Here is a 17,039-nt window from a genome sequence, read left to right on the forward strand (position 1 = left end):
CCGCTGGCGGCCGCCGCCGTGGCCCTGCGGAGCTGCGCTGCGCGCCCAGCCCCCGCCCAGCCGGGTATTGTTCACAGCCCGTCTCCGCCGGGGAAGTTTTGCCCTCGTCCCGGCTCCGCTCCCCGCCGGGGCGGGGCGGGGGGGCGGGGGGGGCCGGGGCCCCTTTGTCGCCACCTCCCCGGCGTGCGGCGGCGGCCGGCGGAGGGGGGCCCGGGGTGGGGGGGGGGGGCGAGGCTCAACATGATGGCGGCCGAGGCCGGGTGTGAGGAGGGCGGCTCGGTTACCTCAGCCGGGGCGACGGGAGCCGGCGGCGGCGTGGAGCCGGGGCAGTACCCCACCGTGTGCCGGGGCAGGGCGCCGGGGCCGCAGGGCCCCTTCTCAGATGGCTCCGGCAGCCCCGGCGGCGGCAGCAGCCCGGGCGCCGGCCCCTCGGGTGGCCCGGCTTTGTGCTCGGTGCTGGGGCTCCTGGAGCTGGGCGCGGGGCCTGCCCCTCCGGCGGCGGCGGGACCCGAGGCGGCCCGGGCGGCCGATCTCGCCGCCTTCCCCCCGCTGCCGCCGCCGCCGCCCCCCTTGTCCGGTGGACTGGGCACTGTGGATGAAGGCGACTCGCTGGACGGGCCGGAGTACGAAGAGGAGGAGGTGGCCATCCCGCTCAACGCGCCCCCCACCAACCAGTGAGTAGCCGCCGCCCCGCCGGGGCCCGCCACGCCCGGCCGCTCCCCCCGTTCCTTCCCCACCGGCCTCCCGGGGGGGTGGCCGGGGGGGGAAGCAGTGGGGGGGGGACCCGCAGCGGCGGCCGCCACCTTTGCCCGGTGGAAAGTGTGTGTGGAAGCCCCGCAGAAGTTTTGCGGGCCCCCCACCGCCGTTCCCTCCCCCGCCAGGTTCCCCGGTTCCGCTCCAGCAGGAAGGCTGCTCCGCCGGGAGAGCGCCCGGTCGCGGCAGCCCCGGGGCGGCCTGGGGGGCAGCGCTCCTCCGCCTGCTTTCCTCCCTCCTTCTTCCCTTCCTTCCTTCCCTTCCTCCTTCCTTCCCTCTTCCCGGGCGATCAGCGGCAGGAGGGAGGCGAAGTTCCCCTTCCCCTGAAAGCGTTACTCCGGTCATAACTGGGGTCAGTTCCTGGGGAAGAAGGGCAGAGCAGAATTAGTTGGGGCTTGGGTTTTTTTTGCTGTTGGGTTTTTTTCTTTTCGTAAGTTTTCACAGCCATACTGTAGTCTGCCAGGAAGGGTGAGCTATTCCGGTTGTGGTTTAACTACCTGTTGGGGAGACTTTTCCAATCTCCGGTAGTGCTGTGGTCTTTCTCAGTGTAGCCATAAACTACTTTTTTTTTTTTTTTAAATGTTAAATAAAAGCTAACAAAAATGCTGCCCAGGGTATAAAGTAATTTCTATGCCGTATTGTCATTTAGTATTGTATTGCTTTCTGCTAAAAATATTTGTAGTATTTAGCTTTTCCATTTCATATACAACCATAGCTAAAGTAATGTGCACGTGTTTGGTCTTTTTTTTAACTTTAGGCAGTCTTGAAACGTTTATTTAAAATGAATTAAAATTAATTCTGTACTTTATAGTGTTAGCAGAGAGGTTATTTTTATAAATAGAATCACAGAATAATAGAATGGTTTGGATTGGAAGGGACCTTTAAAGGCCATGTAGTCCACCCCCCTGCCATGAGCCGGGACATCTCCAACTAGATCAGGTTGCTCAGAGCCCTGCCCAGCCTGACCTGGGATGTTTCCAGGGATGGGGCATCTCCCACCTCTCTGGGCAACCTGGGCCAGTGTCTCACCATCCTCATTGTAAAAAATATCTTCCTTATACCTAGTCTGAATCTGCCTTCTTACAGTTTAAAACCATTACCCCTTGTCCTAAATAATGTCTAACTGCTTTGCTGCCCAACCAATTTAAAATAAAGTTGTTTTTAATTAGGCTATGTTTGGAGAGAAAAAAAGAAACTGTAAACCTGCAGTTAGGTTTCATTATACTTATCCATCCATTAGGTTAATCAGGATTCCTGCAGTGCTGGTAATAGAAAGAATCTTGCACCAGAGGCAGACCAGTTCTGTGTTTATACTGTGTGAAATATAAGGTCAGATAATGATACATACAGTTTGTGTAATTAGTTAAGTAGTCTAAACAAAACCTTTGGATTTAACTGTAGAAAGTCTGCAGGTTTACATAAAGCTCTTGCAAGGCTTGTATTAGAACAGAAAATAGCCCTCGAGGAGGTACCTTGCTCTCCCCCAAATGAAATTGCTTCCAAGGCTTAAATTACTTTCATTGGTATCTAGAAATATGTTGTTCCTGAAGTTACAGTGAGTATAGTTGACAGTTCTGGCTTTCGAGGTACAAGGTGGCAGAAATAGTCAAGATATAGGTCAGAAAGTTAATCTGAAACCCCTCTAAATTAGTGTTCCTTTTTACATTCTGTCATAACTGCACTGTCAGAAACTTAACTTCTGCTCTATTTCAGGTACTTTCAAGATTTCAGGAGCCATTGTAGTTGCAAGGAGGACATAAAATGTATCATAGGATTTCTTTTAAATTAATGTCTGTAGCCTTGACAAGTTTCCTAGTCATCCTTTATTCTTTTAATTTCTGGACTTCTTATGGAAGTTTGTAAACATTAAGGCCTTGTTTTGTGAAGACAGTGTTTGAATAGTGTTGAACTTGTAGACTTCCCTAACAGCCTAGAAATAGGATTAGGTGGATTTGACAAAAGAATAAGGAGGGAAATGGAAGCACATAAAAGCAAAGTTACTTCTTCAGTGTTGTCTGCCAAGCTGATGAGATACAGAATTATGCTCTTCTGTTTTTCTCTCTGAAAGATCAGACTGCTGCTTCTGTTAAATTCCTCAGAGAACTGAGGAAAAAGCCAAAAAGCAAGCTTTTATGAAATATTTTTAGAAAGTGGGGTAATTATTTGTGAATAATCACCTGTTCGATTCTAAATAATTATTACTACATCAACAGTTCTGAGTGGATTTTGCAGCCAGAATGTTGTCTTGCGGGTCATTTGCAAGCATCATGGTTAACTCTCATGAAAGAGGATGTCAGATTTCTGACAAGGAGTACATGCTAGGGGAAAAGGCCTTGATTTTGTTTCGGTTGACAAGGCTACTTACCTTATTCAGGCAAAGGACCAGGGCATAGCTCTGTAGTTAAACGCTCTTCTCTTCAAGATTCTTTAATGTGGAAACATCTGAGAAATAAAACACACTTAAAAATTAGATTCAGAAGTCCATACCTCCATATATTTATCCTTTTTCTTTGTAATTGTGTCCACGTTGTGTGACTTTTCCATTAAAAAAATTTAAGTTGGCTGATTAAAATAATTAGAAGCCTTTTTCCCTTTCATTCATCTCTTACCTATTTTATACAGCGTCAGTTTTTACCATTCCCGGTTAAGTCATTTAAATTTGCCATATGTCGATAGTAAATTGTATCCTTTCGGTCCTGCTGTTTTATTTTGGAAGTGCCCTTTCTTTGTAGTAAGACCGTCTGCTTCAATGGAGTTGAATTCTTGGTTTGTTACCAAAAACAAAGATCAATATTATCTATCTTTAGTCTTTAGGAGCAGTAATTGATCTTGCAATTTAAACTCGGATTAAATTTCTCCAGTTGAATGTGATTACAAAACTGCGGTTCCATTTGTTTAAATATCACTGCCAGCTCCACCCTTCCCCACTTCCTTCTAATTCATTCAGTTTTTGTAGGAGGCATGCAGGGTTGGCTTGATGGATAATTCCAGGATTCAGTCAAATGGTTTTGTTTCTTTGTCTTAATTGCTTACAATATATTATGTGTACATCAGAAAATTAAGAGTGCTCTTCACTCCTGGCCTTGCTTTATGTGATACAGAATTACTGTTCTCCTGCATAAGAATGAAGAGGCATTACTTCTTTCATAACAGCTACGATTCACTAGGCTTCTTTGCCTTCCCATGGACATGCATCACGCTTCAGGATTTACGGAATGGCTGATTACTGACTCCAAACAAAAATACCTGGGAAAAGTTGCTGCTGGTGTTTCTAAGTTCATACTCCAATCGCAGATTAGACTTATAAGTGTAAAATAAAAAGGCTTATAAGTACTAAATAAAACGGAGCTTTCTGCATAAGCTTTGAAAAAATTTTCTGACGTTTTCATCTCCTAACTTGTTTTGCAAATTTAAAAAAAAAAAAAAAAACAAAATACAAACCAAACATAATCTGAGTGAGTTCCCAGTTTGCAAGTGTTAGGCTGTAAAAGTGTTACAGACCAAACTTTTTTTTAAACATGAATTAGTTTTTAAATACCATGTAGTTGACATTCTGTCTTTCACAGTAACTAACCTGAAGAGATGGGAAGTGAAGCACATGCAAGTTTTGCACTTCCCATCAGGATGCTGTAAATATAGTTTATTCGAGGTAGTCAGGATGTGTTGGTCTTTGCTAGCAAGCACCTAATATACTTGATTTCCTCTCCTCTTTTCCACATACGTAAGGAAAAGGGGAATATGTCTTCTCTTAGTGTGTTTTTTTTGTTTGGTTGTTTTTTTTTTTAACTTTCTAGCAGTGGGAGGAGATTGTTAGCATGTAACAGGTTCTCTTTATTCACAAACTCAAAATCCCCAAGTAGGGTTGGTTTTTATCTTCTTTGATCTGGAGTGAAACTGACTTAAGGCTTTTCTATTCTGTGTGCGTGTGTGTGGTTTTTCATTTTTCTGGAGCACAGCAGTAGCATGTTGATATTGTAGCTTAATGCTAGGTGGGAGGCACAGGATGCTAGAATGGGCATTGTGTTTGTTTTTGTCATTTTTTTTTCCTGTGCTTTCAACCCCACCTGCTAAGCTCACTGACAGAGGCTGAAATAGTCTAAGAAAATGCCTTCAGATTTAATGAATTAATACTATTTAATTCGGTTGTAAACAAGCGGTATGTGGAATAGTTCAGTTATTTATGTGTTTGATTAAAAATCTTAGTTGACAAAATTATTTTAGGTCCTAATGTTGCATTAAGGTGGCAGAAGCCATTCCAGTATATTCAGCAAAACTGACATTTTCATACGGTGTTTTTTGAGCAGTGATTATCAGTTTGAAATGGAAGTCAGTTGAAATTGAAAGCTATCAATCATAGAAAATGAAATAGGCGGTCAAAATACCATCTGGTTAAGACAGATCTTAGCCAAAGCAGATGTATTCTTACGGTCACTCTTGGTGCCTGTTGGGGCAACTTAACAGTGAGAAAAAGAGCTGAAGATAGAGAGATGGATAGAGAAATATTAAATATGCATGGATTGCATAAAAGTAGAACATTTTTCTGCCTGAGTGTAGTGTGAAGTTCTAGTTTCTTCATGTCAGTGTTGAAGGTGGCAAGTCCAGAGTTTTGCAGCATTTGTTTATTTCAGTAACTCATGAAAAGGAATTTTTTTCTGAAAAATGGCGGAGGACTTTTTTCCATACTGATGAATGAATCTGAAAACTGCAGGGAAATAGTATTGGCATGTTCAGTTAGGTACTGTATAAACACAAAAAGTGTGTGGTGTAACTTGGTTCTAGTGTATGAGGTTTCTTTTCTGTTTAACAATTAATATGGTCAGCAGGTAAACTTTTCTTTTTTAGGTAATGAATTTCTTTACTAATTCCTGTTCTCTACTGAAGGGAAACACCTTACTTTTCTAAAGTTGATGAGTATTGTACTGGTTTGGCCACTTACGAAATAGGGCTGAATATAAATCTGGTTTTAGTTCTGGCTGAGTGTGTGGTGTTGGAAGTGCTGTTTTAAATGAATGGTTAAAAGCAGCAGGTCAGAATTGTACCTAGCCATATATAGGAAGTGAAGCAGTAAGCAAGCTGAGTATGTTAGGTACATATATAAATTAAAGTTTCAGATGAAGAAAACCAGAAGTAGAACAGCATTTGGTGCCGGAAAAAGTTTGAGGAGGATTTTTCAGTATTTAAGTCAATATTTCTAGTTAACATCAGATGATGTCATGTTGTTTAAACAGTGAGTAGAGTCTCTTGACCTGCACTTTATCTAGATTTTTATTTTGTGTGTATATTGACTCCCAGAACTTTAGTGTGGGACTTACGCACTTCATCTACTGGCCTGCTCTATTGGGAAGCATAATCTTGTACCGTGTTTCTTCACCTTTTCTTGCCTTAATGTTTTGCAGCTGCGGAGTGGGGAAGAACAAAAATTTTACCAGTGGGGACATGGGGCTCCTCAGTGTAGGACCCCATCTGTTGATTCAGCTAATAGGACTCCCATAGTAGTTTTCCAGTTTCTCACTTATCTTTCTTTCTCCTTTAAGAAAACAACAAAAAAAAAAATCGTGGTATTTGTGTCGCTGGTAGGCACAGCAGGAGGGAGGAGAAGGTATCTTGTTTAACATTCTCGTTGTGCTGCATAGGAGTATTGCAGTGAAATGATTCTGTGTTCCTCTGGAGTTTGGTCAGTATCAATAAAATGTTACCAGTGCGTGACAAGTTTTATATACTATGTAAAGACTGCAGGCAGTATTTCGTATTTTTATTTTTATATATAATATGTGCTCTATCACTCTGGAGCAGATGACAGTTTCTGTTCTTGCATGAGTCTATCTCTGAGTTATGGTTTGTGTTGAAGGTGGTGAGGAGCAGTCAGCATGGATTTATGAAGGGGAAATCATGCTTAACCAACCTAACAGCCTTCCACAATGAGGTCATTGTTTTGGAGAGAAAGGGGGAGAGTTTACCTCAACTTTAGTAAGGCTTTTGACACCATCTCCCAGAGTCTCCTCATAGACAAGCTGGCAGTGTACAGGTTAGATAAATGGACAGTGAGGTGGATTGAAAACCAGCCCAAGTGCTGGCTCCAGAAGGTGGTGATCAGCAGCGCAAAGTCCAGGTGGAGGCAAGTCACTGGTGGTGTTCCCCAGAGTGTACCCGGGGGCCAGTGCTGTTTAACATTTTGATTAATGACCTAGATGCTGGGACAGAGTGCACCCTTAGCAAGTTCGCAGACGATGCAAAACTGAGAGGAGTGTCTGAAATACCAAGTGGGTGCGCTGCCATCCGGAGTGACCTGTGCAGGCTGGAGAATTGGCTGCGAGGGATCTCGTGAAGTTCAACAAAGGAAATGCAAAGCTCTGGCAGAGGGGAGGAATAACCCCAAGCACCCGATAGGGGCTGACCAGCTGGACAGCAGTTCTGCACAGAAGGACATCAGTTTGTCAGTGGACAAAGCCAGCAATGCACCCCCATGTCAAAGGCGGCTACCAGTATCTTGGTCTGCATCGGGAGGACCATTGCCAGCAGCTGAAGGAGGGTGATCCTTCAACACTGGTGAGACACGTGTGTTCAGTGCTGGGCTTGCCAGTACAAGAGAGGCGTGGGCTTACTGAAGTGGGGCCGGTACAGGGCCACGAAGATGATGAAGGAACTGGATCATCTGTCAGATGAGGAGAGGCTGAGAGAGCTGGGACTGTTCAGCCTGGAGAAGAGGAGGCTGTGTTGGGTCTTATCCATGTGTATAAATATTTCATGTGAGGGAATGAAGATCAGGGAGCCAGACTGCCCTTGGTGGTCTCCAGTGACAGGGCAAGAGGCAATGGAAACAAATTAAAAACCCTGAAATTCCATCTGAATATGAAAAAGTTCCTGTTTTTTATCGTGGGGGTGGTCAAACAGTAGCAGAAGTTGCCTGAAGAGGTTGCGGAATGTCGATTGTTGAAGATGTTTATTACCCAACCAAACATGTCCCTGAACAACCAGCTGTAGCTAACCCTGCTTGAGCGGGGTGGTGGGGGAATGCTGAACTGGATGATCCCCAGCGGTCACTTCCAACTTAAGTGATTCTGTATATGTGTAAACATGCTGTTCGTAGTTGAGGATCAGTGTTGTAGACAGGAATAATGTCAGAGGCAGCAGCTAATGGGGAAAACTTTAAAGGAAAAATACAGGAAATCCTTAGATTGGTAAACATATCATTATTTTCTGTGTTGGCAGATCTTGTAATTTCTTCTGTAAAAGCTCAAGAATTTTCCTTTTTAAAAAAATAAATTTTTCTAAGGTAGCTAACAGTGCTGCTTAAATATTTAATAAATTTGCTTGGAATATCTACCTTTTCCTTCTAAGACATGTTTTTATTAAAATTATTAATATGTGCAAATTAATATATACAGACCAATGTTGCTAAATTAACTTGAAAGCTTCATTCATATTTCAGGAATGGAGTATCGAGGTCTCCGGGACACTTAGTGTACCCAGTCAGTGTTCTGGTAAGTTAGCAATATCTGTTAAGATTCTTGTGATGATCATGCCCTAAAAAAAAGTAGTTTTTGTCTTCAGGTTTTGGTATTTTCAGCTGCTTCTCAGGCCAACTTCATACCAAATCAGTTCTTTTTGTTAGATTTTCTTTTTTTGTTAAACTTAAATAGTAATAGTCATTCATTCTCAAGTGCTAATTTATTTTTTTGTAAGTGTACAGTTTCATCAGAGTTGGAATCTATAGAATCATAGAACCATAAAAGAGCACAGGTGGGAGGGACCTTGAAAGATCATCTGGTCCAACCTTTTGTGGGAAGGGGAGCGTAGCTGAGATTATCTAGCACCCTGTCCAACCGCATCTTCAAAACCTCCAGTGAGGTTTTCCTCTCTCCCTGGGGAGGTTGTTCTGATAATGATTTTTCTAACTGTAAAAAAATTTTAACTACTGTAATTCTGTGATGAGGTCTCCCCAAGCTTTCTACAGGTGGAAGAGGCCTGACTCAGTCTTTCCTCATAGGGCAGGTTCTCCAGCCCTCTTATCATCTCGTGGCCCTCCTCTGGACCGTCTCCAGTCTGTCCACATCTTGAATTGTGGGGACCAGAAGCAGACACAGTACTCTATATGTGACCTGACCACTGGGTAGAGTGGGATGATCATGTCTCTATATCTCTGCTAGCAGTGGTCCTGCAGATGCAGACCAGGATCCAAACTGCCGTTGTTGCTGCAGCAGCACACTGCTGACTCAGGTTCATCTTGTCCACCAGGACACCCAGGTCCCCCTCAACAAGGCTCAACGCCCTCAACCGCCCACCAGCCACACAGATCCCAGCCTGGACTGCGCTCTTTTGTTATTCTGATTCAGATGCAGGACCTTGCACTTGTCTTTGCTAAACTTCATACTGTTCTTACTAGCCCATTCTTCCAGCCTGCCCAGGTCTCTCTGCATGTCTACCTCACCATCCATTTTGGTGTCATAGGCAAACTTGGTGCTTTCAGTCTCATTACCCAGCTCATTCGTGAAGATGGTGAACACCACGGGGCCCAATGTCGATCTCCGGGGGACCCCATTTGTGACAGGCTGCCTGCCAGAGTACAGACCACTGATCACCACGCTCTGAACGGCCCGTGAGCCAATTTCATACCGATCTTGCAGACCACCCATCCAGTCTGTTTGTCCAGTTAATGTTAGTGTTGAGATGTTAGCGGTATGTAATTGTATTTGAAGAAGTTGAATATGTAACTGCATGGGAATATTTAAAACCTTAACAGTTTTCTGTTAACGATTACTGTCATTGGCTCAGCAGGGGTGGATATATGATTTTCTTATTAATAGCTACTTACAGATACTTGGACAGGGGTTTCTTCTATGAACTTCCCCATGCAGAGTACGCTGCTTTTTTTTTCCAGAGTAGTTTCCAGAAACCACCTAGGTTTAGCCAACCCTTGATAATCAACTCAGGAACTATATGGTTTTTCTAAAATGTTGGTCTCTTTTTGTTATTTTAAGTCCACCTCTTGCTTTCCATAAAATTATGCATATGTGTGTAAATGTTCACCTGTATGTAGGACATGCACAAAAGGATATTCTGCTTGAGGCTTGCTCATTGGGTTTTGTATGGTTATTTTATAGATAAATTGCATCATCTTTCTCTAAAATTTGAGAGTAACCATAAATCAAACAATTATTCATATTGCCCTCTGTTAGTAGAGTAACACTGGAGACATTACAAGATTCAAGCTTGGATACTTGCTTAATCCTAAAGATTAAGTAATTGCTTGGATTGTCTTTTTCAAACCACATATTTTCCCGAGACTTTTTCTTGCATAGATTTTTGTGCTTTCTAAGCATCTGTGGAGAAATTTTCTTTTTGTTCTTTCCACTCCTTGGCAATAAAAGGGATGCTACAGAAAAGTCCTTATTCCTCCAAAAGCAAAATGTTACCAAGCCTCTGTACTAATCATCTTGTTCTATATTCATGTCTAGAAACAGGGTTGTTTTTTTATTTTCTTGTACGCACAATTCTTTAACATCACGCTGTTGGATTTGTTGTGTATGGATTATGCTCTCTAGGTTGTATTCCCCCACTGTTTTTCCGAGTGCATGTGGGAGGTATTGGACATCTTTTAATTCAGGCATTGTACCTATCTTTTGGTTTGTAGTGTATAACTGTCAGGGTTTTCTCCTTATAGAAGCAGTTCTCTCTCCATGGGCGCAATGCACCTCTCTGAGAGGCATTCCAGCTTGCCAGGGGAGGTGAGAGTGGAGCACAAAACGGAACCCTGTGCTTGGTTAGAGAGGGTGAGGCGCGAGGAGGAAGAGGAAGGTGAAGGAGCCTCTGGTACATGTAATGAAGGTAATGGCAGAGAAGATGAACAACATCTTAGAAATTCCTTAATTATCGCCAAAGAGTATCTGCTGATTTGTGTAGCAGTATTAACATTGTTTCTGTAGTAGTTAACTCTGGGTTCAAACCGAAAAAGGAGTATTTTGGATCTGAGGGCAAAAGTAGGAAGTCCGTAAAAATGGGAGGTTTCTTACTAAAAACTTTAATGAGTTCCAGAATTCCCTTCCTAAGCTGATCCTTCAGTGAGAAAGTGCAAGCTCTTTCAAGAGCTATTTTTCAGCCAGTTTAGCTATACTTTACGTGCTTATTGGTGGCATTTGCAAAAATTAGATAGGCAATCAGTCTTCTTTTCAGTAAATATGTATCAGGTAGGTTTGGAAGAAATCTTTTGGCTATATTATGCTGTTGTCAATCTCTGTCTCTTTTAAAGCTTATAGCATTTTTTTTTACAGCAACTGAAACTTTTAGGACCTTTCTTTCCTTAGTGAACGTATTTAAATGTATTCCTCTTTGACTGTATGCTTATCTCGCTCTTTCATCTTTGCATAATCTTTTTTGTAAGACGTACTGAGGTTTTTGGTCTGTCTGTTTTGTTCTAGCCCAGAGTTGATGTAGACTCTGCTGAAAGCATTTTAATGGCTTCTTTTGGAGGTGCGTGCAAGTCCTGCGGTTAACAGGTTGGCACAGCTGGTGTACTGAGGAGTCTCCATGGCAGACACTTTCCACGTTAGTTGGCTGGTTCCTGGTCTCAAAGTGAGCCGTGGTGGTTCAGTTTCCCACATGCTGTTCCTATGGGGTTTTGGAACAGTCAAATGAGAAAAGGAGAATTATTCTTCATTAGGCTTACATGGGTATGCTTGTCTGCATTGTACCGACTCTTAGAAAAATGCATAGGGATGGAAAAGGGATAAAAACCCCTCTCTCTCCCTTTCCTAGAATAGTGTGTAACACTTATTTTCATGCATTCTGGACAAAGAACACTTACTTGGCTCTGAGTTATTTTCAGTTCTTTTTTCATTATCTTAAAGGTGCATCCAGTGTAGTAGTTGATACATATTTGCAGAGCTTTTTCTGGCAGGAAGTTCTTTGATGTGGAGAGCTGCAAAGAGTTGGTCAAAAATTGCGAAGTACTGAATAGTAACTAACAAGGCAGAAGGAGGATGTGAATTTAGTAAAGTCTGAGTGAAACTTAATTTAAGCTCTACAAATAATGTGCATAAAGGAAGTAATGCAGCCTTACAAATCTTAACAGAGGTGGGGGATAAATTGTTAAAAGGCAGAGTCTGGTTAAAAATGGTAAAACTGAGAATGCATTTTAGGCTGAGAGAAGCTGTAAGACTGAAACAAAACTTGAACAGTGAGTAGGAGCATCAAGTCTTCAGACGGAAAGTTTGAGCAGGGGTGGTTGGTGTTAAGCAGAAATGAGTAAGAATACAGGATATTTTTTGCTGCTTTTTTTTCCCTCCTCTGTCTTCAGGAAACGGTACTTGAGATTTCTTCGTGCCATTTGAAATTGAGGATTTTGTCGGTTCAAGGTAATCACCTCTGCTCTCTTTTGCTTCTAGCGGGAACAGAGCTCATCTAGCCTCAGCCAGTGATAACAAGAATCTGTAACGTGTCAAAGGTACTAAATCAGTGGCTGAACTGATAGGAGGGGAGCTCTGACCCTGACTCCTAGAAGTTCTCTGTTCGTATGGGTTTTGTTGAAGCAGCAAGGTATGATTAAGAAGAGCTTTGAGTGAACTGGTTACAGCATTTGAGGACTGTTTTTTCTGTGCACCGTAACTTTTTTCTAGACGGAGATAGAGAGGTCTGCAGCTGTTACTGACATCTACATTTGTACTAAGTTTGTGAAAAACACTTTTACTCCACTTCGGCACTTTCTCCTGTGTTCCCTCCTCCCTAGCCTACTGTGTTCCTAAGGAAAAATTGTAGCGTACTGGAACAGCAGAAGCCTTTAGTGGAACAGCAAAGCTTCGTAATATTTGCTTTTCCCACGTGTAAAAAGGAAATATGTAAATAAAAGGATTTGGTTGAACAATGTGACATGCTTCCACACACAATAGCAGCTGCCTGCTTCCAGATGGTAAATCCACCATCTGCTGCCCCTTTGTGAACAGCCTGTGCCTTCCATGGACCTTGTGGTGTGTTCATGTTGGAGGCCAGAAGTCCTGCTACCGCACTGTGAGCTTGCTGAGGGATGCGATGTAGTTGCATTCCTGCCCACAGTAGAAAGTTTTAGCTTGGCCTAATGAGGCTGGTGTGACTGGGTGTCTGGTACCCAGTAGCTTCCATGGAGTGGGGGAAAATTGAGGAACTCTTGTTTGTGAGGCAGAGGTAACAGCCCTAACTGCAGCGCAGCTCACTGCATGAGGTTCATGGCTTGGCCTATTGCTGTCAGCTGGGACCATCCTCCTGCACAGCTGTATGTTGCTTCTGTGGATGTATAAGCTGTTTGTGATACTGTTGTGTCTGCATTCTGTCTGTTTGCTGTAATTAAGGTTGTGATACATAGGGTTGGAGTTTCGAACATGCTGCTTTTGATTTAAACTGGCAGATGGGAGTATTTTCTTGCACAGCTTCTGACTGGTTTGTGGAACATGGAAGCCTATTACTGGTATTCTCTTAGAAGCAAAATAAAGGTCACAATTTAGGTATCAAGTTTACAAGTTTGTAACAGCAGTTAACGGGGTTGTCATGGAAACAACCACTTAAATTGAGATCTATAGTTGGTAAGACAATTTATCATTGAATCACTCCATAACATTCTGTTGCAAGGCTACTTGTGTTTTCTCTTTTAATGCATCTCCTAATAGCTATTGTATTGTCAGGGCACTAGCTGTGATTTGGAATGTCATTTAATTATGTTTGTTTAAAACACTGTGAAAATAGTGGATTGTCAGCATTGAAAAATTTGCAAAGTTATAGAAATACAGAAGTGTTTCTATGTAGGACCCGGCAAGTAAGCAGAGGTGACTGACTAGAAATGATAGGGATCTTGTCTTTGGCAGTGATGGAGGATGCACATGTAAGTCGTAGTGAGTTACGGTTTTGAGCGCATGCATTTGATAAAACATAGCCACAGGGACAGCATTATATTTACGAACAGCTAGGCGGGTTTTTTATTTGATACCCTCCTATCCAAACCTCATGAGACTCGTAGTGCACTGTAGGTAGGATTCCCTTTTACATCTGTTCAATAGCTGTATAGGAGGCAAATCAAGATATTTGGTTAAGTGTTGCTTCTAACTGTGAGTGCATTAAACTTGAAGCTCTTAAAAAGTTGTTGATCTTGACCTATAAAACTCAAAATGGCGCAGAGCCTCCGAAGATGGAAAGGTAGTTTTCTTGATATATTTTTGCAGAAACACTGAACTCAAGCTTTTTTGAGATACCTGACTGGGGGTTAAAGCCAGAGGATCTAGGATTTATTTTATTTGAGAATTTGTGATAGCCTGGTCCTATCCTTTAGAGTGGTCTGCACTCTTTTTTCTCTTATGAAATTACAACGAGTAGGGCAGGTTCTGTAGTTCAGTTGTTTCTGTTGTACCTTCTTTGGGTACCACTGAGTATTGGGCGGATCTTCCTTTCTAACTGATTATACAGCATAAATCATCTTAACATTTTTCATTGGTATGAATTTGTGCTCGGTACATTAGCTAATATTCACAGAAAAATTGATCTATAGATGTATTTGAAAGCAAAAGAAAAAAATCCTACAACCTTTTAACAGAAGCATTAAAAAAAGATAATGCCACTCCTTAATTGAGCACTTGATATTCTTAAATAAGATTGAGTACTGCAATTTTGTAAAATAGTCTACAATTTGCTATCAAACTACTTGAAGATAATGATGCAGAGTTGCTGAGTGCATCTTCATATAATATTGAAAACAGGTGATAGCTGGATGAAATACAAGATGCATTTCTAAAAATGAAGTCTTTCAACGCTTACACTGTGTATTGCTTGAATAATGTGGTTTTGTCTAGTGATGAAACTGCTCTCTGGAAAAATGCAGTTATTTCTTGACAAGCATTTTGCATATTCTAATGGTATCTTAAAAGCTGGTACTTAAGTGTGTATCCTGTTTTTTGAAGATGTGTGCTATCTACAGAGGCTTCCTGAGGATATTACTTGAGCTGTTTCCTCATTGCTCAATATTGACTGTTTTACTGCCATTTGTATCTTTATATCAGTGGGTAGTTAAGTTCAGTGTTAATACCTATTTCTGTTGCTAGTGGTATAGAGTAGTTTGTACATTACACTAATACATAGCAAGCTGTAAAACAGTGTATTTTCTAGGAGCTGTTAATATTTCAAATATGTGCTCAGTGGCACTGCATTTAATTGCACTCAGAAGTTGACTACATGTTTGGTTTTTTTTTTTTTTGGAAAACCTTTTCTGAAATGGTGGAGTAAATAATTTTTAACCCTGCTTCTACTTTACCAGGTAATAAATGTCTGCTATTAGGCTTGATATAAAACTGGGAGAGAATATATATATAGCCCATTCAGTGTTACAGGACGTGATCTCCAATATGTGGGATATACCAATGTGTGTGTGTGTATATATATACACACATATATATCTATATATATATCTATATCTATATAGCTGTCATCGGCAAGGAGGGTGTCCTCTTTGTTCAAAGTTTCTGGTCTTAAAATTGAACACCCACATTTGTGCTATGGTCGTAAGAAATCCTGGTCCCTTACAGAAAAGTTGAATGTTTTGTTTCCAAGTAATCCTGCCTTTTTATTTTCCTAGTATATTTTTTATTAGTAATTTGCAGTCTTATTAACACTCACACCTTCCCCATTTGAAAAGCGTGCCTTTGGCATTGTAAGGCAATGTGTCTCTAAGTAGAGTTAAGATTATTTTTCTCAAGTGAGTGATAAATAGGAACAAATAAAAGCTTAGTGAACCTATTGTTAGTTTAAAATAGGCTTAATGGAATGTTGGTTTCAAAGAATTTCTTGATCAGGAAAGTTTCTTATGTCTCTGGGTAGTTTCTTACTTGGTGAAAGTCCGCAAAGCCCAGTTAATTGTGACGTGCTGGGAATGAACAAACTTGGGTTTCATCCACGCTGTGCATGAAGCAGAATATTTCATTCCAGGTACTTCAAAATAGATGGTTTTGTTTCATTTCCTAAAGTGACCCTCTGCAGACCGTCTTTGAGCGACAGGTTTCTTGTCTGGGAGGCTGCGTGGCACTGGGATGGGATGAGAGAGGATCTCGCTAACCGACCTCGGCCGGCAGCAGCATGGGCACAGCAGTACTTTTTCTGGTTTAGCTTGTTTTGATGCGGGTGAGGAGGAGAAGCAAAGGAGAGCTACGCTAGCAGGCATGCAGCTTTGCCAGGGTAACAGTGTCTACGCTGGTGCTGCTTCTGCTGGTATACGTGACGCTTACCGGTTTGGTCTATCTGATTTTCATTCTGATAAAAGCTCTCAAAACTTTTACTTCTATTTTGTCGGGAAAAAAAATGCTTCTGGTCAGATTTTATCAACAGCCCAGCTGTTCTTTTTTTTTTTAACTGTAATTTGTGCAATTTTTTGGTATTCTTGCATGTATTAGTTCAAAAGGTCATTTACATATCTCTTCCAAAATGCATTTTTGTGGCTCTTGCAGGACATATTTGAACTGTTAGAATTAAAAAGGCAAGTGGACTGAAGTGGTAAATGACTTAAATTGTCTCAAACAGTGCCTGTATGGAAGCTGATGTTTTCTTGAGTGTAGAAATTAAAGGTTGAACTAAGCATAGTTAGTTGATGGAGGCAGAGCTAATAAATTATTACAGTATGTAGCTCCAGAACATGCCGTGGCTTTGTGAAGGTGATGAGAACAATGCTTGGCTTTATATTTGAATGGTGCTCTCCTTTGCTACTCTTTTTTTTTTAAAAAAAAAAAAAAAAAACAAAAACGAACTATACTTGATCATTTGGAGTAGGAGGAGTGTTCTGACAAAAGCTATGTAAATAAACTGAGGTAAGGCAAATGAATGCTTGATAGTAACAGTCTTAACCTTTACTTTAGACTGAAGTGTTCCTTGGTCATATTTTGCAGCCTGTGATTTGCTACGCATCTGCACCTGCTTTTAATTGATCGGGTATGCGTTGTGATTAGGAACGACTGTTTTGGGGCTGGGTGTCTGGTGACTGCTGTTGCTCCAACTCAGTGCAGGCTTTGCTACAGCAGAGAAACAGGTTCTTACAATTCGCTTCTCAATTTATGCTTTTGGAAAATCCCGCCTGAACTGAAGCCTGGGTAGGCTTAAAATGCAGCAGTCTTCCAAGTCAGATCAGTCACATCCTGGTTCTGTTTGTTTAAAATAAGCAAATTAGGGAGGAGAGAAAAGGTAATGATATGGATAGAGCCTCCACCTCTTGGTATGGTTTGTTGGGAGATGTAGGTTATCTGAAAAACTATACTATCTTTAAAAATTTTGTTCATTGGAAATAAGTAAAC

At 41.8% G+C, this 17,039-nt stretch overlaps 1 protein-coding gene across 1 annotated transcript in view; it reads left to right on the top strand.

Annotated features, from left to right (window-relative positions):
* The first annotated feature begins 228 nt into the window (after window positions 1-228).
* Window positions 229-17,039, top strand: part of RASA1 (RAS p21 protein activator 1) — a 61,773-nt gene continuing 44,962 nt past the window's right edge. Inside the window, exon 1 of the mRNA XM_074568785.1 lies at window positions 229-674. Coding sequence (XP_074424886.1) covers window positions 241-674 — 434 coding nt within the window. The 5' untranslated portion in view covers window positions 229-240. The remainder of the gene's footprint in view (window positions 675-17,039) is intronic.

This window comes from Larus michahellis, chromosome Z, assembly GCF_964199755.1.
Source record: "Larus michahellis chromosome Z, bLarMic1.1, whole genome shotgun sequence".
Classification (NCBI taxonomy): domain Eukaryota; kingdom Metazoa; phylum Chordata; class Aves; order Charadriiformes; family Laridae; genus Larus; species Larus michahellis.